Source organism: Alligator mississippiensis, chromosome 14 (assembly GCF_030867095.1).
Source record: "Alligator mississippiensis isolate rAllMis1 chromosome 14, rAllMis1, whole genome shotgun sequence".
NCBI lineage: Eukaryota > Metazoa > Chordata > Crocodylia > Alligatoridae > Alligator > Alligator mississippiensis.
In genome coordinates, this window is record NC_081837.1 from 443022 (window position 1) to 470995 (window position 27974).

At 59.9% G+C, this 27974-nt stretch overlaps 1 protein-coding gene across 1 annotated transcript; it reads right to left on the bottom strand.

Moving 5' to 3' along the window:
• Window positions 1-27970, bottom strand: SLC43A2 (solute carrier family 43 member 2). Its single transcript, XM_059717146.1, has 14 exons — window positions 27877-27970; window positions 27391-27582; window positions 21947-22151; window positions 20908-20963; window positions 20485-20561; window positions 14574-14666; window positions 13488-13621; window positions 12792-12994; window positions 12036-12182; window positions 8656-8794; window positions 7482-7614; window positions 5556-5629; window positions 4043-4166; window positions 1-2493 (listed from the first exon to the last, which is right to left on the bottom strand). The coding sequence occupies exons 2-14, from the start codon at window positions 27548-27550 to the stop codon at window positions 2332-2334; spliced, it is 1707 nt and encodes a 568-aa protein (XP_059573129.1). The 5' UTR covers window positions 27551-27582; window positions 27877-27970; the 3' UTR covers window positions 1-2331.
• Between the last annotated feature and the right edge of the window lie 4 nt (window positions 27971-27974).

Here is a 27974-nt window from a genome sequence, read left to right on the forward strand (position 1 = left end):
TTCTGTGGATAAATCTGATAGCTTTTATTAAACCAACTAAATCGTTGGAAAAATGGCTGCTTTGCTACTTGTTCCAGGCAGGAAGAGCACAGGCTAACTGCAAACGCTTCCTGAGCCTGACGAAGGGTATTTGTACCCAAAGCCTGCCCAGAAGAACGTTTGCAATTATCCGAGTTGGTCTAATAACAGAGACCAGCTTTACCCAAAGAACCTTCTCTGCCTGTAAGAAGGTGAAACTTTTGGATCAAAACATAGGACAGCAGGATGGTGACAGATGGATAAAGGCAACATGTAAAAACCCACACGCCATGACAATGTGTGAAACACTCGGTGGTCAGAGTCTCTTCGCAGACAAGCATCTGGAGTGACAGGCTGTTCCGCGTCCTGCACCGGCGATGGGAAGTCTGCGGTTCAGAAGCGCTAGAGGGTGCTGCTGCTCCACGAGGCGGCTTACGCGTTTTGCACTGGCAGTGCGAGAGCACAATGAGATCTGTCCCTGGCTCTGCTAGAAAGGGCCTGCACAACTCCTAAATGGCAAGGGCCTGGTGGAGCTGCTCAGCTGATGGGCGTCAAGCCTGCAGCGAGGGAATCTGCATGCATTTTGTGAATACCTACATCCGAGGTCACCTCCGAGGCAGCGGTCAGATGTACTGTTTCTCAGCCCCGGGGTGAAGTTGGTAGGTTGACAACAGCAGTGTGCCTGACTCGGAGGGGTACATTTAAGGACCGTGCCCTTGTGTCTAACTCTGGACCCCTCTGCATGCTGGCAGTTCCCAAAGCACCAATCTGTGTCTGCCATGAGCATCGGGTGGGTCACAAGTTTTTTGTCTCTGCAACCAGGAGCACGGCTCAGCTGGCAAGAGCTCTGGTGTTGGCTTGTCAGCAGTGCCAAGGTCAGTGCAGACTCCCCCAACCCACAGCGGGCAGCCTGGCCACATTTGAGCCCCACACACACAAGCCTTATTTGCAGACAAGGGGGTTAAAGGTTGGGGGGCCAGGGTGGGCAGTAACTGGTAAGGACGAGACACAGGGAAGGTGCAGAATAGGAAGAGATCAGCAGCTCAGGAGTTCCCTTTGTGTTCTGCTCCCTCCACAGCGCAGCCTCGACCTCGCAGGGCACCCAGCCACGCTTATTGCTCTTCGAAGTCATCTGCACGCGCTCTGCCCGACAGCGCACAAACATCCCGAGGCTCTTCTTGCTGCCGGCGAGCAGCCATTTGGCGAGTGACAGTTAAGTTGGTGCTCAGCAGCTGAGGGGTTACTGGCCGTCTCGAAGTACACAATGTTAAGAGGCTACAGATGTGAAGTCCAGCCAAGATTTCATGGAACTGCATTACTCAGTTCATCCGCCATGTGCTCACAGGATCCAGTTACCACATGCAACGAGAGTTCAGCACTGTTTGTTCTCAGCCGCAGCAAGAGAACTCAGCACCTGTAAACAGGAAGGCAGGGCCCAGCTCCCAAGAAGTGTTTCAGCTTTACCCCCTTAGTAGTAGCTGTTGCTCTTTCCCAAGAGTCACTGTAAGTGGAGGAGGTGGCAAAACAAGTCTCAAAAACACTTCAGGGCCAGCAAGACCCAGTTCCCACTTAAACTGCTGAGGACCGGAAGTAGTCACCACACAGAGAAGGATTATAGAGGTGGGAGAAGGGGCAGGACAGCCAGAGAGGCCCTTCATCCTGGCATGGGTAGCATCCCCCATGGCTCAGCCTCCTCTCTCTCTCTCTCTCTCTCACACACACACACACACTCGTCTCAATGCAGCAGCCACCACTTAGCAACAAACCGAACACCTGCTTGTGCAAGGTGGCAGAAAATCCTCTTTCCCATCTCAGGAAGGTCTGGGATACAGGGGACAGAACCAGTGTGTCCAGCACAAGGATATCAAGCAAAGGACAATAGTCTTGCAACCAAGCCTCAAGGAGGAGAGGAATATGCAGGTTTTCTGCGGCCAAGACCGTGCCAGTCAGAATGGGGCGGCACGACGGACTGCAGCTCACTGGGTTTGAGACTTCAACAAATGGCCATCGTGGTTCCTCCTCTCCGGCTCCCTGCAATGCACAGGTCCTGCTGTTGGGAAGTGGCATGGCCAGGGAAGAAGAGTTTAAGATGCAACAATCAATGCAGCCTGTATAAAAGCAGAAAATGTCCTGTGTTCTCAAGAAGTGGGAGGGCTCCTCTGGCCATGAGTTGGAGAAATGCTCAGTCTGATCACGGTCAGTGAAGACCAGGCTGTGCAGGACTGGCAGAGCCTGGGGAGAAAGTATGGTTGGGCCAGGAGGTGTCTACACCCCGCGGACATGGCAAAAGGAGGCTGCATTTGATGCGCCGGCTTAAACAAAGGCTTCTTCATTTGGAGTTCCGTTAATTTTAAGGAAGAGCTTGGCATCATCATTCCTCTGCTCCCTCTCTCTCTCTAGCCTGCGTTTATAGCAGATCAGATAGAGAGGCAGGCAGAATCCCAGCATGCTCACTCCGAGCAAACCAATGTTCACCTGCAGGAACAGAGACAAGCAGCATTAGGGAAGGCAGGAGGAAGATACTCACCCAGTCCTGAAAGCCACGGCCTGGCCTGTCTAACTCAGCCTCCTGTTCCGTCTGCAATGATTTCCTGGCCATTTTAGTTACATGGCAGTGTCCAGAGCACTCTGCTAGCAAATGCTGCAAAGCAAGCCAGCATGTCCAGACCACGTCTGAGTCTCCTGCTGGATGCAGTGGGCCGGACAGTGGCCTGAGCCAGTCTACAGGACCCACTTTCCTGGGTCATCACTCAGTAACACTACCATCTTAATTCCTCCAAGACTCATGAGAAGGGGCAGCAGCAGAGCTGAGGCTGGGCCATTTCTACACCAAGAGTGCCGGCCTACAGCCAAGTACTACTCTCAGAATACACGTAGGAATTGCAGAAATGGCTCAAGCGCTGGCTGCGTCCTGTAGAGCTAAGCCTCTTCCTGCTCAGTTTGACTGTGTTTGCTCTGTCTTCAGTCCCAAGCCTCCAGCAGAGCCTTGTGGGCCTGCTGATGCAGCCTACCACTGCTGTCAAGACAGAGCCCTGATCCAGGACAAGTTCACTACGGGACACCATCCATGGGCCCTATTCTAGCCACCCAGCCTTCACTGCAGCATTCGTACAACCAGCCAACCAAGAGCCCAGTGCTCTCTAGGAATACTGGAGCATCCTTCCCACTCATTCCCTCCGCCGTGCAAGTGATCTCACTACGAACACTGCACAGTCTGGCATCAGAAAGCAGTGCTGCAGCTCAGGCTATTTACATCCAGTGCGGGGCTAAGGGCATTTGGCCGAGTAAACAACGGACTTCTAAGGACAGCTCATCTCCTGGATGCACTAAAGGGAAGCAAAGCCAAGGAGACCAGTCCAAGAGCACCCAGAAGCCCTGACCTCTTTGAACGAGGCACAAGAGCTGTGTGCAGAGGAAGAGACACTGGTCATCCCTACTGTTCATGGAGCAAAGCCCCAGTTTACATGTTCTTCTCATCCCAGAATCAGCCTGTGGCCCCCGGACCGGGTTTTCCACAGCGTGCAGCTGATGCAACGCCCACGGCAGTGCTCTGCACCAGATTCACAGTCCTGGAAGTGCAAACAGGCTTCTCCGCATGCCTGCTTCCCGTGCAGTCTGTCCAGCACTTCCTCTCGCTCCTGCTCACACAGGCTGGTCATTGGCTACTGGGCTTCTGTCCAAACTTGGCCTAGACTGAACCCCTCTTCTGACTGCACGTTTCTCTGATGCTACAGGAATGCCACCCAGGCCTCTAGTGCACAGGCTGGGCATCAGGAAGGAGTCCTTAAAATAATCTCAGAGGGCAGCAAGCACGTGTTGCTTTCTTCCAGTTACCAACCCCTGTCCGATGCGAGACCCCAGTCAGACCAGATGTGGCACATATTACAGCTCCTCTAGCCATTCACCTCCAGGACCGGCCACATACGGCATCCCCTTCACCTCGGTTAATTCTACTGAAAAGGAGTCACCACCACCAACCCCAGGCAGCAAGCTGGAGGGCTACACCTATCCCTCCCTTCCTTACCCAAAGAGGGTCTCCTTTCAAAGGTCCTGTCATGGCCAGAAACAGGGGCTGCTGCAGAAGAGCAAAGAGGGCGCTGACCAAAGACTGCAGTCCCGTCAGGCTGCCAAACTGGGTGGATGGATACCTGTCAAGACAGAAAGCAGCACTGTTACCCATGTGTCACCCTGACTCCTCCATGCTAGTCGGGACATTGCTCTGGGCCCCTGCCCCAGCTCATCATGCGTGCAGTGCTTGGCACCAGGCATCCCTTTCTCTGGGGAACGTGAAGGCAGAGCTCAGGACAGCTGCACTCCTGATCTAAATGTCACTCTTTGCTCACATGGTCATCTTCCTGAACACACAGAAGGAGCATGTGCAGAGATAAATGCCCCACTTTGCATATTCTTGGCCCAAGTTCTCAGACTCAGGCGTGCTTCTTGCTTGGACAATGGACTGCTCCAGGCTTTAATAAACCAAGACCTGTTTGAAGCACAGGACACCATGGTGCTGGAGCCCAGCTCAGCTGCCTTGTACAACACCATGGGGAACGGTGCTCGGGCCCAGGGAAAACAAACCAACCACACAAGCGGTAGAAGCGACTTGGTCTAAACTAGAGAACTGAGAAAAGGAATGACCTTCAGAAAACAGCCTCCGTCTGGCCCACCAAACACGCTGGGCTGCTCAACGCTTGGGGCTGGGCCATCACTTCCATTCCCACAGCACTCTCTCTCTCAAGTCACAGAAAGCCTGTGTGTGTTAACATGTGCCGGCCGCACTTCCTCCTTGGGGACAAGTCTGTTCCCATATCAAATTAAACCATCTTGATTGGAAAGTGCTGAGTAGCAGATATTATTAATGGAAAACAAGTCTCAGGACCAAATTAATAAGGCCTTTGTCTGCCCATCGTTGTGCAGCATTTAAATTAGTCCCTCAGCATTCACCTGCCCTATTTCTAACTCCTTCCCGACATGCAGGAGAGAGAAGTTACCGATCCTTCTGGATCTCAGTTTAAGAACTCACAGCCTAGGAAACACATGTGCCCATCACAAGCAAATCGAGCATTTTGGAAAAGAACATGGAAGTTGTTCCAAGAAAACTTTTACACTGTAGATGCAGAATAAATTATGCATCCGGGAAAAATGTGCAGGTTTCGTGAACTCTATCTTGAGCAATGCTCCAACAAGCTGATAAATATCTAGAAATTTTAGCCACATTCAAGCTTTTTATGCTACAAGCTAGAGAGAGCCTGTGTAGGACCCAGCCTCCCACCCAAGTGCCACACCATATACAGCTGTGCTCGCTTCAGCGCAGAAATGATGCAAATAGGGCCAGCGTCACAAGTAAGGAAGAGCGACGACTGGTACCCAGCAGTCCTGCTGCTGCCGCATCCCGCAGGCACCCCACACTTGATGGGTTGACTTCGTTGTCCCTTCCGACAGGAATCCCTCCCTGTGGCACAGCCACTCCCACCCAGGCAGCTTGGGGAATCCAACCTGCAGGGCAGCCACACGGATGTGAGCATGGACAGACTTACACAGCTGCATAGAGGCCTCCCACTGCCGAGTGGATGAACCCCCTCACGACTGTGTGCAAAATGAAGGAGAGGATCTGAAAGAGAAGCAGAAAAAAGGCCGTGCTGAGTGCCAGTCCAGGAACGCTGCTCCACTGCCACACTGGGATCTGCGCCTGCCTCCGGCACAAGGGCAGGCTCAGGTAGCTGCTTGCACCAGCAGAGTCGAACCTTCCTGGGGCAAGGCAGGGTGAGAAGTGCGGCTTATGCAGAGACACAGGCCACTCTACAAAGGCAGTGTTTTACTGCAGGGTAACCACCATGTACCAGCTCCGCCAAGGTGAAAACACAAGGAGAACCAGAGACCCTGCGCTCGTCTCCCATGAAGCCAATCACCATGCGCCCAAAAGATCGTCAGCATCCCCCTGTGCCATGGAGGGGAGAGTGCTCAAATTTGGAAGCGTGAGCTTTGAAAGTGCCTTATGCAGAGGAGCATGGGAATCACCGGCTGCCAACTACATAGCCAGCATGGACTCGGTCCCAGGGGCTTCCTTTGGGTTTGGATAATGCTTAAAAAAATTAACATGTGCAAAGCCCTCCACCTCTTCCCTCCAGTCAGAGCAGAGGTCCTGGGTCGGCACTGCTCCCAGCTCTACAGCAACACTGGAAAACAGCCTGCCAGGAGGTGGTTTCCCGTCTCGGTGCTAGAACGTGGACACACACCCCCTCGGCACTGTGCCCCATTGCAGCTCTTCTGCTCCCGAGAGCCTGCCCGACCCCCAGCTGGCCCCTGCAGAGCAAACACTGCTGTTCCAAAGGTGCACAGCACCAGGGTTCACGTGGCCGAGCCCCGGCACCGGGACTGGAGACGCTGGAGAACACAGAAAGGAAGACCTGCCTACTCCTGGCTTTGCCCGACTCGCTCACTCCTGACTGAAAAGTCTCCAGATGGGTGTTCAGGTCCCTGGAGAAGGTGCCGTGGTTCAGTTGGTCCCCTCCCCTCCCTCGCGTGCGTTTTCCTGACAACACCTCATTCCTCCCCCGGCAGAGGTGGTGCTAGAAGCCAAATGTTTCAAGTGCATCCCCCCCCAGTGCCACTGGGTGGGAGCAGGCACCACTAAACGCACGCGTGGCTGGAACAGGCACCACGAGGACTCGTGTTGCGGCTCTCCACAGTCCCTGCTTACCTGGAGCTCAAGCCTAGAAGGGCCAGGCAGCACCAGAGAATGGGGGAGGAGAGTGTCACTATGCCTCGCACTTGTGAAGCAAGGCCTGAAAACAGGGGTGGATTGTGAAACAGTTTTGACACCTGCCCAAGCCGACAGACAGCCCAAGCAACAGCTTCAGGAGGTGCGAGCGGTGCTGTTCTTGCCACTGCACGGAGTCCAACCGCCTGCTCCAGGAGCCCCGTCCAGGACCAGCCCAGCAGGACCCGGTCCAGGGACCTCTGTGGCCCCCAGCCCTTCCCCACTGCTGGCTGGGGCAAACTGAATAGCGAGCCTCAAGATACGTGCCATGTCCCGAGGCTCCAGCTTCCAGGCTGAGGCCGGGATGAAGCTCTTGGGCTCGGTTTCAAACAGAAGTTTCTAGCTCTGCTTCTCATGGAGAACGCAAGGGCAAGTCGCTATTTCCCCCAGCGCCTGGCATGGGCAAGGTGGCTGCACCCTGCGTCTGCTGGGGGAGGGGGTGGGCAGGCTGCAGTGGGGCAGGTTCCCCCTCCCACCTAGCAGACCCCACTTGTCTGAGGAGACGATGCTGGGTTAGGAGGGGGAAAGGAGGGATGCAGAGAAGCACCCCACAGGAGACAGCTGCTTGTGGATGTCCACCCATGCTAGGGAGAAGCAGAGCCCAGTGCAGCCCAAGGCTGTGGGGCCTTGCTTTGCTCTGTACTAATAAGCAATTTGGTCACAGTTTTCACGCTCCAGTGCCCCGTTGCCCTCAAATACCCACCTGCAGCTCCAGGTTCGGGATGAGACAGGTAACCCCAAATCCGACCAGCAGCAGGTTGGTGAAGGCAAAGGCTCTAGTGGCATTGGAGACCTTCTGAATCTGGCGGTCGCCTTTTTTTTTCTTCTTGCCACCTCTGAAGGGAGAGCAAGGAATGCATCACAGTGGCCCCTGCGGCAGTGACTGACTCTCTTGGGGAGAAGCCCAAGTGCTAGCAGGCTACACAAGCAACCCAAAACCTCTTGCCCAGCCCAGACTTCTACTTGAGCCTAGAAGTGGCACCTTTGATTGTAAGGGACTAGCCCAGTCAATCCTGCTGAACCAGAGGTTCAATAAGGACAAGTGCAAAGTCCTGCACTTAGGACAAACAATCCCATGCAGCGGTGCAGGCTGGGGGGAACAGGCTGGGCAGCAGCTCTGCAGAAAAGGACCTAGGGGGACAGGGGACATGAAGCTGGATACGAGCCAGAAGTGTGCCCTTGGTGCCAGGAAGGCTAAGGGCATCCCGGGCTGCATTGGTAGGTGTGTTGTCAGCAGATCGAGGGCAGTGATTCTTCCCTCTGTTCAGCACTGGGGAGGCCACATCTGGAGTCCTGTGTCCAGTGGTGACCCCCCACTGCAGACAGGATGTGGACACACTGGAGAGAGTCCAGCGGAGGGCAATGAAAATGGCTCGGGAGCTGAGGGACAGGACTTTCAAGGAAAGACTGGGGGAACTGGGCTGATTTAGTTTGGAGAAGAGAAGACCGAGGGGGATTGAATAGCAGCCTTCACCTCCCTGCAGGGGGCTGCAAAGAGGATGGAGCTGGGCTGTTCTCAGCGGGGGCAGATGACGGAAGGAGCAATGGGCTGAAGCTGCAGCAAGGGAAGTTGAGGTTAGATATTAGGAGTACACTCTCACTAGGAGGGTGGTAAAGCACTGGGACAGGTTATTCAGAGCAGTGCTGCCGTCTCCATCCTTGGAGGTTTTGAAGACGTAGCTAGACAAAGCCTTGGCTGGGATGATGTGGTTGGGGCCGGTCCTGCTTGGAGCAGGGGGTCGGACTAGATGGGACCTCCTGAGCTCCCTTCCGCCCTCGCTGTCAATGATTCTCAGGTCTGCGCGGGCTCACTCAGTGCAAGTTGGAAAGGGTCAACATTAACTGAGCTCAGCTCCACGGCCATCTGCGCTACGTACAGCTTCGCATCAGTCTCCTCGCTCTCTTCAGGGCTATCGTCACACTCCTTCAGCTTCCAGTCCATGATGTATCCGATCACCGGGGCCGTCATCAGGCAGAGCAACTGCAAAACCCCGAAGATGGAGGTGTAGAGACTCACTGCAGAGGAAAAGAGCATGTCAGTGCCAAAGGGGCCCAGAGCAGGACCAGCCATCACTCGGTCGCTTCCTCCCTCTGCCGAGGCTGCTCGGTGGCCTGGGTCTAGCAAGACAAGGACCGACCGAGGCCCCTTCCCACCTCAGTCCCAGCATGCAGCAGGACTGGAGCAAGTGTGCGACTTGTGTCCACACCAGCCACGGTGCGGCTGCTGCTCCGGCACCGAGCATCAGGCCAGCAGGCACTGGGTCCCAGAGGGACAGCACCTGGCGAGGGGGAGGATCCCTCAGGGCCTCCTCTCAGGGGAGTCAGAAGGACAGCGATCAGCAGGGCCTGGCAGCTCCTGCTCTGCTCAGTCGCCCACGCTGGTGTCAGGAGCACGGTTAAGGAGGGGAGGGCGCTGAACCAGCAAAGGGTCAATCAGTGCTCCTGACAGGGACCCATGCCCTTGGCACTGCTACCACAGCCTGCCCCCACCCTGAGACGGGTAGCTTCACACATCTGCTGCAGACAGACTCTGCGGCAGTCAGTCGGGCTGCAGGGAGAACGGGAACGTTAGACATGGAAGAGCCCCGGCTTACCAGTGGCCATCACTGTACCAGGAAGGCAAGACAGCAGGGCAGCAAGAAAGCAAGTAAGAGAAAGCAGAGGTTAGCAGCAGGAACGCCGAGACAGACCAAGGCAGACTGCATGCAGCCCAGAGCTGCACCAACTCCCCCCACCACCCCGCGCCATGGCGGAGCCCCCCGCTGACTGGGAGAGCTGGACAGGGCCGGGGTGGAAATGCCACTGCCCCGAGAAGTGGTGTGTCAGACTTCTCCCTAACGCTTTTTCCACTTCCCCTCATCTCACATGACATGGGTTTGTGCCTCAGCCCAAGGGGGGGGAGTGAATCAGAGTCCAAGCAAAGCAAGTCTGGAATACGAATGTGCTCGTCTCAGCACGGAGCCCACACGCTTGTAACACCGCAACCAGAACAGGACTGAGAAGGACCTGGTCCCTTCCTTCCTCATCTCTCCAGTGTGTCTGTAATGCAGCAGGAACAAGCCCGTAGCACCCCTAATCCTCACTGGCCGTGGGGTTTGGGTCAAGAGTGAAGAAACCGAGGAGGGGGCAAGACCTTGTTCTCCACAGCAAACGCAGGGCCATGCAGGCAGACAGACCGGCCCCTGGCTTGAAACGTTGCCTTCTCCTATCTCATGACCTCCTCCCCTGCCGGGAGGCTCCCAGTAGGCAGAGCAGTTCTTCGGGGTGGGGTGGCAGAGGTCTCTGGCGGTGTGCACACAGACGCCTGCACACTTCCGGTGTTGCCTCCTTTAGCTGCAAGCTCCCCGGGGCAGGGAACATGCACATCGGTGCCTGTCCAGCACCAAGTGCCAAGGGACCTGATCCTGGCTGGTGCCCGGGATGCTGCTGTGGCCTGGTTGTTGTAGGCAGACAACACAGAGTATAAGAAGCAGACTTTGCTTGGCGATGCCGTTTATGGGATCACCTACCCAGTTGCAAAAGATGTCAGACAAGATTTTTGGCACATCTCTCCCAGGTACTCAGCTGGCCCAATAATAGGGTTTGCCAGAAGCAGCCTGCTTCTTCCATAAGACTGGAAGGTGAGGCACAGGTAAACACCCTGGGGGGGAGGCGGAGTGGAGAGTGGACAGCAGGATTAGGCAGTTCTTTAATATGTAAACACCTCCTGGATGCACTTATCTTTTAAAGATAAGCAGTGTCAATCCTCAGCTTTGTCCCACCAGGGCCAGGCCTGGATCCCTACACCACACACACCTAACCCAGCCCTCTGGGAGCCAGGCACCACAGCCCAAAGACGGCTCTCCTGTTCCAGCTTCCCTCCGCCACCCCTTCTGCTCCAGCCCCAAAGAAACCGTGACGTTCCTCTTGCCCCCGACAACATGGTGAGAGCCACTCAGCCCTCTCCTCACCCAGCTCAGTGCTGGCGAGTGGTACCAGGGAGCAGCACCAGAACGGAGCAGCCCCTCAAAGGGTTCGGAGCAGGGGCGAAGGTCCGACCCTTCCCTCCGCCCTTTAAAGCAGATTTCTGCAGGTCGGCGTGCAGACAAAAGCACCACGGCCCAGAGTGCCAAGACTTGAGACCGTTCTTCTGCTTCCCCGATACCATGGAAACTAAGGCAGAGCCTAGCACAGCGAGCCCCAGCTGCACGGGGGGAAATCTAGAAATAGATGCCAGCCTGTTTGAGCCTCATCTCATCCCTCCAGCCACAGCCGGGTGCTGGTCAGACTCATAGCAAGAGAACAAGATCAGTCCCCAACACTAACCCCAGCGCAGGACAAACCCAGAGCAAAATGGCAGCAAGGTGGAGGACAGCAGAAGGGTAAGAGCGGTGAGGAGGGGACCAGACCCCAGCTGGGCAAGGGCTCCCACCCTGGGGCTTGTCCTGTTTACTGCTTCAGACTGGCCTCTTGACCCGGGAGGTAAAGGGCCGAGCGCGCCGGCTGTCGAGCACTTGACAAAAGGAACAACGAGATCCCTGGAGCGCCGGGCAGGCGCCCCCCCTCCTCCAGCGCCTGCTCTTGTTTTCCAGAGAGGCTTCTTGATTTATCAGCCTCGCGCAATCCAGATTTAACAAGTCTAAACTGGATCTCACTACTCAGAAATGGGCTTTGCCTTGTTTTGCAATTCAGGGTATTTTCAACAGCAGCGAACTAATGTACTCTTTCCTGTTTGCTTTGTTCACTGAATCAGGAGCTATAAATACAGGCAGACGCTGCCACAGCCTTCCAGACGCAAGACTGCCATGACATCATTTCCCCTCCGCGCTTTCAGCTGAGTTACTGCAAATTCTGGCCCTTGACCCCCAGCAGCTGAAGTCAGCTGCTCTCCCTTCTGCGCTTGAGATAAAGATCACCGATAACGCGGGAACAGGTTTTCCCATGGACGAGCGGTGCATTAGCATGGCCCTCCCTGACCTGCCAAACTCAGTCACCCCTGTCTGGGGACACAATGTGGGACAGCATTAACAGAAACCTCATTATAATTAGCTTGACATTCAAGTGTTCACCTTGCTGCCCCTCTGCTTTTGGCAGGTCTCAGCCGCCCGCCAGACCGTGACACCAGCTGCCGGTGGCCGTCACGACCGCCTGACCAGCCGGCCCGGGCTAGGCCAGGAACAGACTGGCGCCTGCAGACTAACAAGCAGCCCGAGAAGCGGAGGCCCCCGCCCTGCCTGTGCTCCCAGGGAAGCAGCGAGAAGTCTCCGCGGCAGCCTACCTTGCTCCTGGTCTCCATCCACGAGGAACTCCAGGATGTTGTTCATGGCGCCCATGTAGAAGATGAGGCGCAGCTGAGTGACGCACATGGTAATGAGGCTGAGCAGCAGGATAGGGCTGAAGACGCTGTGCATGAATGACGGGGAGGCTGCAGGAGACAGGGCCAGGGCCGTGAGTCTGTGCCGGGGCAGGCTCCCGACCGCCCTCCCCCTGGACCGGGATGACCTCACAACAGTCTGCTGCTACCCTATACCCAGCACAACAGCCCACGGGGCCAGAGCCAGCGGCTACCCAGTGCATTTCGGCCTCTTGAAGCTCAGCAGAGGGGAAGAAAACAAGCACTTGTCAGCACTAAGCAGGCCCAACTCCGGTTACCAGAGAAGCCCAGGTGAATCCAGGGCATCAACAACAAGGCAGAAGGGAACCTGAGTCACTGGCCTTGACCCAGTTCCTGGGGAGTCCACCCAGCCGCTCGCAGCTGCAGCAGCCTCCTTCAGCAAAACCTGTTCCTACGCCAGGTCTTTCTGGCCTGCGGGCTCCCATGCAGAGCCAACCACTGAGCGCCTGCGTGTGCCCGGGGTCCACTCGACCTACACTTACTGGACACTCATGGGGGCCCACAGACAGGCACTTCCCCCCGCAGAGCGGCATGCACACACACAGCTCCTGTTCCAGGGCCCAAGGGACATGCAAGCCATACACCGATCCTGGGGTGGCCCCTGCCCGGTGATGAATATGCAGACCCGGGGGACGGTACCTGCATTATCTGGCTGACACTTCACTTCCAGGTCCACCGTCGACAGGCAGAGCTTGTTACCATCTTGCAAGGCTGCCAGCTCCTTGGGGCTCTTCATGGAGCTCCCCACGCTGAGCCGACGCCCCACCGTAGTCACCTGCTTGTAGAACTGTTTTCCTGTGATTTTGTGGTCAAATCCCAGCCAGCTGAACTTGATCTTCACCCTGTTTGGCGACAGGAAGAGGGAGAGCGCTGCAATGTGGGGCCGAGGTCTGCAGGCACACCTAAGGCACCGCAGTCGTGGGAGGCTTCCCAGAGCACTTGGTGGATGTCCAGGGAGAGGCAGAGACCTAAGGAACCCCAAGCACCTGGCCCGGGCCACCCCAGGGACACACTACGCTACACCCTCTGCCACCTGCCAGACCAGCAGCGATGCTGAGCAGGAACCACAGAACCGTGGCTCTGCCTGGCAGGGACCTTCCTCAAGCAGTCCTGGACTCCAGGAGAGGCCCTGCCTTGACCAGCCAGAGTCACACTCCCCGGGACAGACCCCTCACAAACAGATACCACCTCCCTCCTCAGATGGGAAGTCAGCCACCAACTGCTGTCCTCTGGAGCGGCTGGCGCTGGCACTCGCTAGAGGGGATAAAGACCTGCGTGGGTCTCTGGCTGGGTCCGGGCTAGCAATGACTACGAGCACGGGATGGTGGCACTTACGTGTAGTCCATGTCTTCTGGCCCTGGAAAGGGCTCCAGGGGCCAGTTGAAGAAGCAGTTGAAGAACACGAGCCCAGCACAGCATGCCCAAACTGTCAGGATGAGGATGAAGGAGAAGCCAAAGTCATATATAACCTGGAGAGACAAGAAGATCATCGTTAGAAGACAGAATGACTGGATGCTTTCATACTCTGCAAGTGAATCTGAAGGGAATGGCTGGGGTGGTAGACTTAAGGACAGGGCTGCACGGTGACAAAGGGCATACCCAGGGGATGGGAGGAGGGTGGAGGAATGTGACAATGCAGCCTGTGAGCACAGCTATGCTTGGCATGAGTTTGTGCACACATCTTCCCCCTCAGCTGCAAGAGGAGCAGCCCCTGCTGCAAACGATGCCCGGCAGGGTCAGCAGCAAGGCAGCCTTCCAAGAGCGGCCTGCTAAAATTTTCCTGCAGGGCTGGAGACCATCACTGGATCCCCCCACAGCCTGGGACTCATCACCGCCATGGGAGCCTTGCGCTGTAGCGCCCACATCCACACGTGAGCAGGAAGCAAGGGCTCCCCCGTGGGGCTCTGCACAAGGCTCTGGCCTGCCTCACAGTCTGGAGGGGGCTGCCCGGTCAGAGCCCACGCTGCAGCTCTGCTACGCTCCCAGCAACTCCAGGATTACCGCTGTTCTGATTTAGCGACTCTGGGGACGGGTGGGCAGGAAGGAAGGGAATTCCTTGTCACACGAGACGAGGGGGAATAACTGTGAACACAGTGATCCCGTGACTTTGGGATTTTCCCCTGCAGCCGCCTCAGCTTACACAAAGCACCTGGGCGAGCTTTAGGGCTCCCAGCGGAAGGCGTTGCTGGAGGCCCTGGTCATCACAGTGCGGAGAACAGCACGGCTTTAGCCACATGGTCTCTACACCTCAGGAGGCAGCGGGGGCTGCCATGACCATCTCACGGTGACACGATGGCAAAGCGCAGCAGGTCCCGTGCAGCCAGAGCTAAGTGCTGCGACTGCTTTCCCACCGCAGGAGCCCCAGACGCGGCCACCTGACTGCAAGGCAGACCTTCCAGAGCCCAGGCTCCACATCCTCACCTTGATCCCTGGAAATGTAACGGCAGACGAAGCGTAGGAGCCAATCATCAGCGCGATGAACGTGGAGCGCAGGTCGCCGAACATGTTGGGCAGCTGCAGGGAAGAGAAAGAGCTGGCTGAAAGCCACAGCAGGAGGGAAGCTGTGCGTGGCCCCGGCCCCCAGACTTCAGCCTCCGCATCTCGGCAGTGGCAGAAGCCACCTGCTACTGCAAACAGCCTGGCTTTGCACCCCGGGCCCCTGGGCCGCAGGGAGGCTCGGCTTGGCTCTGCCGCGCGTGCGCGGCTCTCCCTCCCAGCGCTCCTTACCCAAGTGGTCAGAGAACCGGGCACGTATTGCAGTGGAAAGGGGACCCTTGCCCATGAAAGGAGCGTGCAGATGGTCTCCCCACCGCGGCCGCCCCATAGAGCAGGCTCGGCCCTTACCTTGCCTTTGGCTGCAAGTTACCTTCCACGTAGCAGCATGTGGGTCCCTCCCCTCCCCTCCCCATGGCTGCAGCCACCAGCTTTCCTCTACCCCCCTCTGAACACTACAGGTCCGTCCTATCTGCAGCAGTCGCCCCTTTTCCAGTTCACAGGTGCCTGCTGGCAGACAAGCCCATCCTCACCCACGGGACACCCCATTCTCTGCCTGGGTCCTGCTCCCAGACTTGGGGGTGGGAGACGAGCCTCACATGTCACCCCGTCTGCACGGGAAAGCAAAGATGCCACAGAGGTGAAGTCAGGAAAGGCCTGACGTGCAGGGCAGAGGTGTCTGCCCAGGCCTGGCTCCCACCCCCAGCATTTCAGGTGCAAGGGAGACCTGCCTCACTTAGCGAGTTGCACGGATGCCCGACGGCCCCAGCACCCGAGGCGCAGGTCACGGGCCAGGCCAGGGGCAGCGGGTTCAGTCACTGGGGGGCAGCAGCCAGAGTGCTGCCAGACACCGAGGCTGGCCAGCTGCCCTCTGCTCAGAAGGGGTCGCGCAGAGCACAGCCAGAGCGGCCCATAGCGGGACGGGCCCAGCCCTCGTGTCGAGCAGAGGGACGCCGCCCTTGCCCGCTAGTCTGTGCGGGCAGATTCCCGAGGGAGCCGCTGGGGTCGGGGCTGCAGGAGTCTCCGAAACCAGAGCCTGCAGGAGCCTGTGCCAGGCAAAACGCTGCCTCCACGTGCAGCTGAGCCAGCTCAGGTGCTCGTGGCAGCGCCTGCAGCAGACCCCGCAGCTCCTACGGCAAAGACCAAGTGCCGCACCCCCTTCACCCGCTGCCTAGTGCTCTCGCAAGCAAGTTGGACTAATGCAGAGAAGACAGCGTGCCAGGCACGGTGGGGCTGGGAACTGGGGGCAGCACGTTTCCGCTCTGCAGCGCTGTGGTACGTGCGTCTCCGGCAGGAGCGCCCACTTTGCCTGGCTCGGCTTAGTCACTGCTGCCTCGCTGCAGAGCCGAGCTCCACATGCGGCACAGCCTCCGGGTCCTCATATAACCCCGGAGCAGAAGCAGAAGCAAAAGCAGCAGCGATGACGTGCGGAGACCGGCAAGTCTTCTGGGGAATCCCGAGGGAGCCGGGCAGCAGCAGCAGCCAGGCAAACCCACACCCGATATCTGCACCCAGGCTGGCTGCCGAGATGCCTCGCACGGCCGCAGACAGGGGTCTGAAGCCGCTTACCAGGCAGAACTGCCCCCTTTGCATGCAGCAACCCGCATCCACCCCCTGGCGCGGCGCCTGCCCCGCCGTAACCCCCACACGCTGCTCTAAGGGGCTGGTCCTTATCACCAGGCAGAGTTCAGCTGTTTACCCAGCTTCAGAAACAGCCGGATCCCAACTAAATCCTCCGTGACAGCCACAACAGCAGCTGCTGCGGTGGAACCAACGCCAGGGCTCCCCACACACACACAGCTGCTGCGCAGCTTGCTCTCTCGAGGCCACAAAGGGCCCTTCACACAGCGGGAGCCAGACCGCAGCCAGGTGACCTTCCAGCCAGGGCTGGTGAGATGTCTAGTGGCAGAGCTGCAGCCCTGCCCCGAGAGCGAGGGCAGGACCCCTGCTCCCCCCTGCACGAGGGCCGTTTCGGGAAAGCCCAGGTGCCCCAGAGACCGCAGCGCCCGTGTCAGTACCAAGCAAGAGCTGGGCACATGGTGGGTGCGATCAGAGGAGCTCCCACGGCATGGCCAGCCCTGGCCACGCACCTGCATCTGTGGCCATTTGAAAGAGGTCTGCTCCTAGGAGGAAACCCCCCCAAAGAAGCCAGGAATTCACATCCGGCTTCCTCAGAGGCTCTGCTGACCCCGGGGCTGCCGGCTCATGGCATGTGGCTCTGCACGCAAACATGTACAGGGATCACGCAAGGACCTTGGCTTTTGCAGCTGACTGGGAGGTCATTTTTTCAGGTCTCGCAGTTGGAGCAAGAGTTCAAACAGAAGGCACAGAAAGCCAAAGGACACGGGCCACCAATGCACTGCTCTTTTGTGGGGACGGCGAGACCAGGAGCTGCCACGGCACTCGCATCTGACCTGCATCCAGCTCAGAACATCTGGCAGAGCCCGAGCAGCTCCCTTGCAAACATCCGACCCAGCTTCCCAACCGCTGCTGCTGGCCGGTCCTGGGCCGGCTGCTTCTAGGGTCACCTGCGCTTCTGGGTCGACAGACTTTGTCCTGCCTCAGCCCCAGCTGCTGCCTCTGGTGATCTGGAGCGTGAGAGACTGAAGAGCCTCCAGCCCCAGAGGCGCTGCCCCACAGGGGGATCAACCCTGAGAAGAGGATTCAGCTTCCCTGGTCTCTCACCTCTCAAGGGGCCTTTGCAGCCCCGAGTCATTCCTCTCGCTGTCTCCCACCCTTCAAGACGCAATCCCCGCTCTGCGTGGGGGCGTGCGATGGAGAAACCCCGCTGGAAGCCTGCTGAGAGCTTGGGGCTACAACACCGGGACTTCTGCAGGGAAGGGCTGGTTTTAAAACAGATGGATGAGCCCCAGCCCACTGGGGGCACCAGGCTCCAGGAGGAAGCCCCACAAAGCTGTAGCCATAGAGGAGTTTTTTGTTCTGCGAGTGTCGTGACCCTGCCGTTTCCTGACAGCAGCTGGCTCGCGCAGACTCTCCGCAGGAGCATCCTCCCGCGCAGGCGGCGGGGCCGGCAGGCCACGGGCCCGGGCTCCGCTCCCGCAGGAACACCAGGCTCCCGCGTTCCCAGCGAAGCCGCACACCGCAGAGAGGCTGCGGAGGGCACCGGCTTGTTTTCCATCTCGCTCGCCTTGAAAACACGCAGCTGCTTTTCCCTGGCTCCCCGACGCTGCCGGCTGCAACCCATGAAAGGCTCTTTGTGGCCATTTATCACACGGTTATTCCCCTCCACAAAGCCGTCTGGCTTCAGCCACCAGCCCCGATTCATTTGCTTTCACAAGTCTCCGTGTACATGAGCAAAGCCCACGGCGCTCCCGGGAACCTCGCCCGTGCTGTAGCACCAAACTCCGTCTGAGCCCCCCAGGCACCACCGCTGCCCCCAGCTGACCACGCGGGACCCCAGCAGGCACCCCCAAGCCTGCACCAACCTTGGCCCTCCGGGGTCCCTGGGCAGCCGCCCTCTCCTTCTTTATGCCCCGGGAAGGTGAACAGCACCCACGCTGCGCTAGACCCTGCCCCTCCAGCCCCTCATGCTGCTGGCAGGGAGGGCAAGCATCGTTTCCCCAGCGCCAGGGCATCTGACCCCGCCAGCCCCTGCTCCACACCCCAGGACCAGCCAGTCTAGTGGCCACAAGCAGCCTCCCAGCCCCCGCACTGCCTGCACTCCCCGAGCCCCGAGCAGCCACAGGGCATCTCTGCCTCGAGCCCGAGCAAGAGCCGGCCTCCCCTCCGCGGCCATCCTGCCCAGACGCGGCCAGTTCTGACCACACAAAACCGGTCCTGTGGCAGAGGGAACAGCCCGGCAGCTGGGCTGGTCACCGCAGCTGGCAGGGAGGTCACCTTGTCTGCGCTCCAGGACGTGCGAGCGAGTGCACGGGCAGTCGGGGCCTGCCTGGCCCAGAACAGACTCCTCTGGGCTTGTCGAGCTTGCTCCAGCTCGGAGCTGAGCAGCAGCACCTGGCCAGGCACCGAGCAGTGCTGGAGACCTTCAGGTCTCCTTCCTGTGCGCTTACTTCCTTCTGCCTCCGCGACTCCCTCCCCGCGGCTTTGGGCACCTCCGAAGGGTGCAAGGTTCCCACCACGCCCGACCTGCGGGCATCGCTGGGAGGATCGCAGCTGCCTCCAGAGCATTCGCTCCCGCTTCTCTCCGCCCCAGAGCCACAGCAGGAAGGGCCCCACACCGGCTCTCTCCTGCCTTTGCGTGGGAGAGATTTCCTGCTCAGACCGCTGCGGAAGTCAGACCACCGCTGAGTTCCTGGGCCATGCAAGGAAACAGCCTCGCAGGCCCGAGGACACGTGCGATGCCCACAGCCATGCTCCCGGGCTCCTGCTAAGATGTGCGGTTGTGCAGAGGAGCCCCGGGGGCTGCTGCTCGGGCACTGCTCTGCGTGTAGCTCCCCCCACAACCGTGAGCCCCGAGGCCCTGCCCCGAGGCCCCCAGCTGCTGTTCTGGCTTGCTGCCCCTGGCTCGTAAATGCCCCACGACTCAGCAACGCCTACAGCACTTGCAGCCAGAGCCGGACAAGGCTTCCACCCTGTGCCCTTCGTGGCATTTGAACGGGGAGCACCCATCCGTAACCAGCATACCTGCTACCCCAGCCCACGCCCCCCTGGCAGGGGGCAAAGGCGGCTCAGGATGCAAACACCCCCCACTCCCGTCTGGCTTTGTTACTCTTTCCAAGCCCAGGATCCCCCATGAGCCCCTCCACATCAACCCCATCTCCTTCACGTCTCTGTTCTGCCGTTGCTCTCTGCAGTGACAGGACGAGCTCTGGCCACGGGCTTCTCCCTCCCATGGCCACGGCTTGCCTCCCCACCTCATCCTCCGTTTCCCACAGCTCTGTGGAGCAGGGGCCAGGGCTGAGGTTAGAGCCCATTTATGTACATCCATTACTGAGAGGCTTTGGCTCCACAGCTGTAAGGGCTGCGTGGCAGCTCCAAGGGTAGGCCACACACAGCCTCACCCTGCCTTTGCCCATCACTGCCTGTGGCTCCGTCTGTGCCCACCCCACGCCTGGCGAGAGACCAGCTCGGCAGTGGCACAAGAACAACCTGGGCCCAGCCCCGAGACGTTTTCCACCACTGCTGTGGGAGTCTCTTCTATTCCCTGAGCTGCTGGGAGAGCTCTCCAGCTCCAGCCGCACTGACAAGAATCAGGGTAATGAGGTGGAAAATGCTTTGAGAACGAGTCTGCTTCCATCTCCAAGCAACACGAGCCTCCAACGCAGAAGCCACCAACCGCGTCTGTGCACCGATCAACGGGCTAAGTCAACAGCCCCACGCCGGCAGCACAGATGGAGCCGGGCATTTGGCAACACGGCTCTTCTGCAGACTGTCAGCACCGCGGAGGGACTCGCCCTAGGAGAGGACAAGGCCTAGGGCCAAAGGCTCACGGCGGCAACCCTCCCACAACTGCGGCGGCAGCCACCTCAGCCATCTGGGCAGCAACACAACTGCTCGCTAGCCGGGAGATTCACCTTCCCCCACAGCGCCTGCTTGCCTGCAGGACCCCGCGCCCCTGCCCAGCCAGCCCACACCTGGTGCAGCCACACGTGTGGCCAGCAGTGGCTCAGGGACAGCCGGTCAGCACCAGGCCTTCTAGGTGCAGAGCCAAAGGCAACCACCTGTCCACACCCCGGTAGGAAGGAGCGTGAATCCGCTCCAGGCAGCCAGGGCTGAGGACCCCTTTGCTTGCCTGGGCCACGTCTCGGCTCACCGACCCGCCGATCGGAAAGACAAGGCCCCCTACCCGCAGCGCCCTGCCTGGGGTGGCACAGGGATACCAGGAGGTGGCGGCAGGGGCAAGGCTCTCTGCACTTACGGTGAGGGAGGTGAAGGTCATGCACATCCCGCCGAAGCCGTTCAGGGCCAGCGCGATGAAGATCAGCACTGACAGCGCTACGGGGGAAGACAAGAGCACTGACTGCCCGAGCTCCCACAGCCCCAGATCCCATCCCAGGAGCAACGCCTCAGCAACACTGGTGCCCCACTGGCTCGTGCTAGCTGCACACGTGCCCCCTAGCCCGGGCGCACAGCTGGTTGGCAGGACAGGGACTCGGTCAGGCTGGGGCGCTTGCAGGGCCACAAGGCTGCTGCCTCGGGGATGCGGCAGCCCAGGCAGGTCTCTACATGTCCTGGTGGGTGCTATGGCCTGGGCACATGCCGTGGTCTTAAAGCCCCTCTGACCCCCTGCCTTCTGTGCACCTGAGCCCCCGAGGTCACGCCAGCCCAGCCAGGTACTTACACTGCGGGTTGCTGGCTCCATATGCAATCAGCAGACAGGACACAGAAAAGCAGGCGCTGAAAGAGAAACAACACCATCAGTCACATGCCAGACCCCCCGCATCACAGACAAACGAGGCTGCCCCGGCTTCCTCTGGGCTCGCCCAAGACTAGCAGAAGCTGGGGAAGAGGGAAGACAGGTTGCTTTGGAGAAATCCAGAGCACAGGGTGGAGGCTGTGCCCCGGCAGTGTCCTTCAGGCTTCCCATCCCTTACCCGAGGTGACTGGAAGGGTGCAGCCCTTCCCCTCCGACCTGGGCACAGCCCTGGCCCCTTCCCAGTTCCACGGCTGCCAGGCAGCTGCTGGCCACCTCCTGAACAGCACAGCCCAGCCGCTGGCTTGGCTCCAGGTGTGACTCAAGGAGTGAGAATCTTTGCTCGGGACCTGTTTACCCCGACGGAAACACAGCCTCCCCCTCCCCTGCCCCAGGTCTCATCACAGTTGCTGTCAGCACAAGCACCACTGGCCCAGGATGGATGGGGGTGCACGCACTCCTTTTGCCCTTGGAAGCACCAGGGAAGACAGGCAAGCAGGAGACACCTGCCCTTGGCACGAGCCCCCTGGCTCTTGCCAGTTGTGCCAGACGTCAGGCCAGCCAGCCCTCGGTACGTCTCCTGGGATATGGCATCTTTGGCAGCACCAGGCTGGTATGTCAACTCAGGGCAGCCTTGCGGCTACTGGGATTGCCCTGCTCTCCCCAAGGCCTTGATTGCCAGGGAACAGAGACAACAGAGATGCTGGGAACACAGACTGGAGGCCTGGTCCCTTCTCTCTGCAGCACAGCACAGCTTGCCCGCTTACCTGCTGAATGAGGCCACCCCACCCTAGCACCACCCGCACACAGCTGGCAGGGCCAGGGAGGCTGCCAGCCCCATCCTGCAGCAGCCGGCAGTGGTGCTCCAGGGCTTCTGGAGACACAGGTGCCCCAGAGCAATGGGTGCAGTCCGAGAGCCAGGCACAAGCTACAGCTCTGCACCAGCGGCGGGTCCCGGGACACTCACCTGCCAAGCAGGCGCAGCTTGCGAGGGCCATACTTGTCCATGACGATCCCCAGGGGCAGCGTGATGGCACTCAGCAAGAAGGACCCCACAGTAAAGGCCAAGTTCAGCATTTCATCCTGCTCCGTGCAGCTCAGCCACCCATTCATCCGGACCACGTGCTCCTGCTTCGTGCCGTTGTGGGGTGCTGAGCCGTTGGTGACGTTCTCTAGGTGGGACAAAGAGAAGCAGTGTCAGGAGGTGCGGGGGGAAAGGCAGCGCTGAGATGGGCACCATGCAGGGGGGAGCAGGGCAGCCCACAGGACCCTGTCACACGACTGCAGGTAGACTGTGCTTGCCCCACGTGCCCAGGCTGAAAAGAGGAACAAATTGCACGGGCCCAGAACAGGTGGACGTACGCTGGGCAAGAATAAACATAGGCTGGGAAGGAGGAGGGTTTCAGACCACCTAAGCAGAGAGGTCCCGGAAGAGCCTCCCCGAAGGGGCAGTGGGAGAAGAAACAGAGGAAGCACTGCTTTCAGGATGGAGCTGGTTCAGGTTACAGAAGGGATGATGCTGACAGCAGGGGCCTGCCCAGGGCATCCCCGCCGGTCCCCCGTGCCAGTTGGTCCAGACCAGGGGCTGCTACACAAGGGCTGGCACAGAAACAAGCAGCGGTGTGAGCTACAAGCCATTTGGCAACTGCTGCCTTGGCCACCATGCAGACAAGCCCCTGTCACCTGAAGGGACCTCCCTGCCCTGTGGCAGGGGCCACAGAGCAGCAGCCGGTCTCAATGGATGGCCAAAAAGCCAAATCCCCAACTCGTCCCCATGACAGCTGTCCCCAGCTTGCCCGAGCGCTATCTGCCATCCTTGCTCTTAACCTAGCAGCTGCCTCCTGCTGCCGACACCGCTGCCTACGCTGCACAGACGACCGACCCAGCAACGCTGCCCAAACCATCAGTCCCATCCCCTTCCGTTTCTGCCTTGGGATAAAGGACACCAGGGGCAAACTCCCACGTGACACGCCGCTGGTGTTCACCTTGCCCAGCCCAGTGACCGCAGAATAAGGGCAGCTGGCACGAGTCCACAGCCAGCCTATTTCCCCTTCCCAGCAGCAGCAGTTTCACTGCCTCTTGTCAGGCTTTTGGGCTCTTGCACAGCCCAGAAAGCTTCGAAGCTCTCAAGCAGAAAGAAGAGTGTTGTGCAGTTTCCATTATCCACCAGCTGCTGACGCACGCCTTTTCCCAGGCTTTACTTTCGATTCACATAGGCTTGCTTGGCCTGATGAGGGACCTGGTCTTTCTACTGCCGGAGCAAACCAGCTCTTTCAAAGGCAGAGCTCAGAATGAAAACAGCCTCGGCTTGCACCAGACTGCCAACCAGCGAGTCTGACAGCAGAAGCATGCCCAGGCTCCCTGCGGGATGAGAAGAGCGCCCCAAGCCGAACATGCTCCAAGCAATGCCTTATCGGTGCCAAGGAGAGATGGAACCACCATGTATGCAATGGCCAAGACGGTCACCTGTCTTTGGGCCACATCATACTAAGGACCGGACAAGTCATTCCCCATCCCTCTCATCTAGCCCTTCTCTGCAGTCCTGCTGCCGGGCAAGGGCCAGGCAGGGCGAGAGCGCCACCCCCTTCAGCTACAGCTGTGGGTCTTGGCTTAACACCGCCGGGCCGGGCTGGACCGATTCCTCGCATAAACGTGGAGTCTGCCCCCCCTCCAGCTGCCTGGGAAAGGTCAGCGACACTGAGGTCTGTGCACCTGCCTAGCAGCTTTGCAGTGGCCAAGTGCCTGCAGGATGCCCCGCATTGGAGAACCCACACCACTGTCATCTGGGTTTCCTTTGTTAATACCCCCCCAATAGGTCCTGATCGCCTTGGCAAGCAGCCTGCAGGTTGACTCTTTTTTGTCCTCTCCAGTACCTGGACTGGCCTTTTCCCTGTCCCCTCCACTGCCTCCCCCAATATAGTCACATCCAGGCATTTATTCCTGCAGCCCAAGAGGCCCCCACACTGGGCTGGATGATAGGAGGTGAGTCCCCCCCCCTTCACTGGACCACGTCCCTTTCACAAGGGGGTTCCAGCTCCAGCACCAGGGCTCCTGTCCCCTGCCACCCCAGTCCACGGTCCCTTGTAGAAGTCATTTGTAGATGTGAATGAACCCTTGCAAGTCCCTTGTGGCAAGCAAAGGATCAAGGGGTCACTTCAGCAGGAGCATCAGCACTTGGGGGCTATCCACAGAGACTCAGTCTCAGGAAACAGATGTGGGAGAAAGGCTGGACTTGGCCAAACAAGGCAACATTAGACAAAACAGCAGCAAATCCCTGTGTCAGCACTCCAGAGAGAGCTGCAGGGCTCTGCTTGGGCTGGGCTGGGCTGGGGGGGATAAGGAGGCTCAGCAACAGCAGCCTTGTCCTTCTGGCGCACACATCAAGCAGAGGGGCAGCCCCCCTCAGGACGGGGCTGAAAGAAGAGCAGGTCACAGGCCAGGCCTGAATCACCCTTTAGCACTGGCATGCGGGTTACACGGGCTGGACAAGCAGAGAGAGCAGCGCGTGGGGCAGAAGCAAAGGTGGGGAGGCTACATGGGGTTCAGACTTGGGAACGAAACTGGTGCAGGGAGACAGACCCCCACCGTGGGGCTGACGGGGCACTCGGCAGAGCCCTGGGCACCAAGCTGCAGTGGCCCTGCAAGTCATCTGCTCGCAGGCGATTCCCAACCCCGAGGAGCCGCCCACATGCAGTGCTGGGGAGACAAAACACCATGCCAGAGAAAGCAGAGGTTGCCCTGAGGCACCAGGGAGGATCCAGCAGCAGGTGGCGGAGGCGGCTGGGCCAGGGCCCTGCCCCTTGCTGCTAGGCTGCGGCCGCGTATGTGGGGCACGCGTATGTGGGGCAGGGCAGGGCAGGGCAGGGCAGGGCAGGGCAGGGCAGGGCAGCCCGCGAGTGCAGCTGGGAGCAGCGGCTGGTGATGAGGCCGGTGCGCGGCTGAGTCACTCACAGCAGGTGGAACCAGTGCGGTCACTGGACAGCAGCTGGGAGACGGACATGAGCAGAACCAGCCCGGCCACCCGCCCACGCGGTACCTGGGCACAGCACACGGGAAAGCTCCCGCCCACCCAAACTGAGCCCACGGCAGGCTGGCTCTGCTCATGTCAAGGCATGGGCTGGGCCTCCTGCTGGCAGCTCACCCAGGCTGCATCCTCCCGGCTGAGGACTCAGCCAGGGGCCCCATGGCCATGGCCTGTGGTTTGGCACTGAATGAGCCAACCAGCCGCAGCCAGTGTTTTCCTTCCATTTCCTCCTATCATAGACCCGTAGGGCTCCTGAGCAGTCCTGCAGCCTGGCGGCTGCCTAGCTCCTTGCTGCCCCACTGCAGCATGCCACCTGGGCTGTGTGGCTCACTGCCTGTTCCTCTCTGCTCTTCACATGCATGCTGCCAAGTTCAAGGACTTTATGACCTGCCTTGCAGAGGCCTTGACCTTGAGCCTGCCGACCGGTGTCAGCAGCATGGAGGCAGCAGGAGCTCCCCGCCTCCCCCCGTCGGGTTCCAGTGCCCCAGAAGTGGCTGATAAGGGCTGCGTGCCCAGATAACACGTGCGGAATCAGCACTCGCTCAGAGCAGAAGACGCTGGTTCAACAGGTCGAAGGGCAACTAATACTACAATTAAAGATGGGAGCAAAGGGCAGCACTCAGACTCCTACGCATGGCACTTCCCAGAGCACGGGCTGGAGAGGCACCCAGCCAGGACATAGGGTCCTTGGCACAGACCCTGCTGCAGCGCTCACGTCACCCACCACTGGCCCCGCTGACGCTCCAGTTCCCCCAGGCGCCCAGCACTGCCCTCACTGGCAGCACCCACCCCTTCTGGACCGCAGCCCAGATGTTGAAACCTCCAGCAAGAAGGCAGCAGCGGGGGCAAGGTCTGAAGGTACCATTGCAAGAACAAGCTTTTGCTGATGAAGGGGAAAGCCCAGCCCGTAGCTCTGAGCTCATCAAGAAATGTTCATTTGTGATCGGCACAAACTAGTGGCAAATGCTCAAAGGTCATGGCCTAGGTTTATTGCTCCCACAATCTCCATTCCTCCCTGGCTGCTCGCTGTCCTGGGAAGGGCAACGTGCTCCCGTCTTCACGGGGCTCCACCTGTACCACGGTCCCCAGGTCAATGGACAGGTGCCCAAGGCAGCTCTTATGACTCCCCCCCTACTGTGGCAGTGCTAGGGAAACTGCAGAGGAGGCAGAGAGTGGCCAGAAGCTTGCCTGCATTTTGGAGACCCCCACCCACCTCCAGTGTTCATTTGCCCCCAGGACATATCTGAGTAGGTGCAAATAAAGAGTGGGGGCTGAGGAAGCAGCAGGGTCTGCCCCAGGCCGCACAAAGGGGCAGCCTCAAAAGCAGAGAGAACGTGCAGCATCACCTGCCCAGCTCCGGCTCTCACCGCCCTGGCACCCTTTGAGCTGAGCAGGACTCAAGTCGTCCTGCCCCGAGCAGAAGAGAAGAGCCCGAGTCAAAGACTGACTCAGCGTCCAAAGTGCATCCGCTAGGCGGGCAAAACGCTCTTCCAGGAGCTCCATCCCCCTGCGCGGCAGCCTTGCCTAGCCAGCAGCTTCTGCTGAGCTCTCAAAACCTCGTGTCTTCACAGCTCTTAGGGAAGAGGCTCCACAGTGCACAAGTCCCCAGGCAGAAGCCACCCCCCGCCCCACTCGGGTGCAAGGAGGAGTGAACAGGTTTGTTCCACCTGGGTCTGCTGAGGCTCAGCTGACCAGCAAGCAGGCCAAGCAGCGCTGGCAGTGCCAGCTGTCAGGCTTCCCCGTGGCCCCAGCATGGGCCTTCCTCAAATAATTAACTTGGCCCCTTCTACAAGGTTTGGAAACAGTTTCACATTCTTCATCCAAGTGCTGTGCAAATAGCAGTTAGCTCTTTAGCCCCCATGCAGCGGGCAGCACCAGGGAAGGCAGGGGAAGCCTTGACTACGTCACCTCGGGAAGGGAGACGAGACCACAGACCCCACCGCAGAACAGGGCCCCTTCAGCTCGGCACCCACGCGTCGCAGCCCGAGAGCTGGACAACACCGGCCCCAGAGTCCCCGGATAGAAAGGGGCAGAGGGCGGCCAGGGCAGGAGCAGATGCAGGAGAGGAGCAACAAGCCCCAGAGCAATGGGCTGGACCCCGGTGCAGCGCGTTCGGGTCCCCGCTGCAGGGGTGATGCCAGGAGGCCCCGATCTCTGCCAGCCTCCCCCGCCCCCAGCCCCGCTCGCACCCCAGCAAGCCTCCTCCTACCCCCCGCTAGGGAGCGTGCGGGGCAGAGGGCCAGACAGCCCCGGAGGGGCCCGGGGTCGCGGGTGCCGCTAGCAGGGCATTCACGACCAGGCCGGACCCTGCCATCTGCAAAGGGCACCCCAGCCCCAGCCCCAGCCCCGCCTCGCAGCGCGCCAGGCTCCCGCCAGCCCGTCCTTACCTGGCTCGTGACACAGGTAGGAGTAAAATCCCTCGGACTTGAGCATGATGAGCAGCGAGCCCCAGCCCAGCAGCACGGCGGAGAAGAGCAGGTTTTCCAGCACGGCCGTGCAGGCCATCCACCAGCGGCGCCGGTGCGCCGTCGCCAGCGTGGGGGCCATGGCGGGCGGGCGGGCGGGCGTCTCGGGCGGGCCTGCGGGGCGCGGACACGCCGTTACACCGCGCGCTCGCGGGGCCGGGCCGGAGCTCCGCTCGCACCGGGGCTGCCGAGCCTCCGCGCCGCCCGCCCGCCCGCGCGCGCGAGGAGGATGCCGCCCCGCGCCGCGCCGCGCCGCGCCAGGCCGGGCTGCGGGGCGCGCAAGGCCAGGGACATGGGCACCGCCCGCCGCCGCACCGGGGGCTCCCGCGCACGTGTCCCCGCGCCCGGCCCCCACCTCCACCCCCGCGCGGAGCCCGGGGCCGCCCGCGCTGCACCGCCCGCTCCTACCGGCGGTCTCTGGGGGTGCGGGTCGCGGTGGCGGTGGCGGTGCCGGCGCGGGTGGCGGTGCCGGCGCGCGGACGCAGCCGGTGCTTTTATCCGGCCCT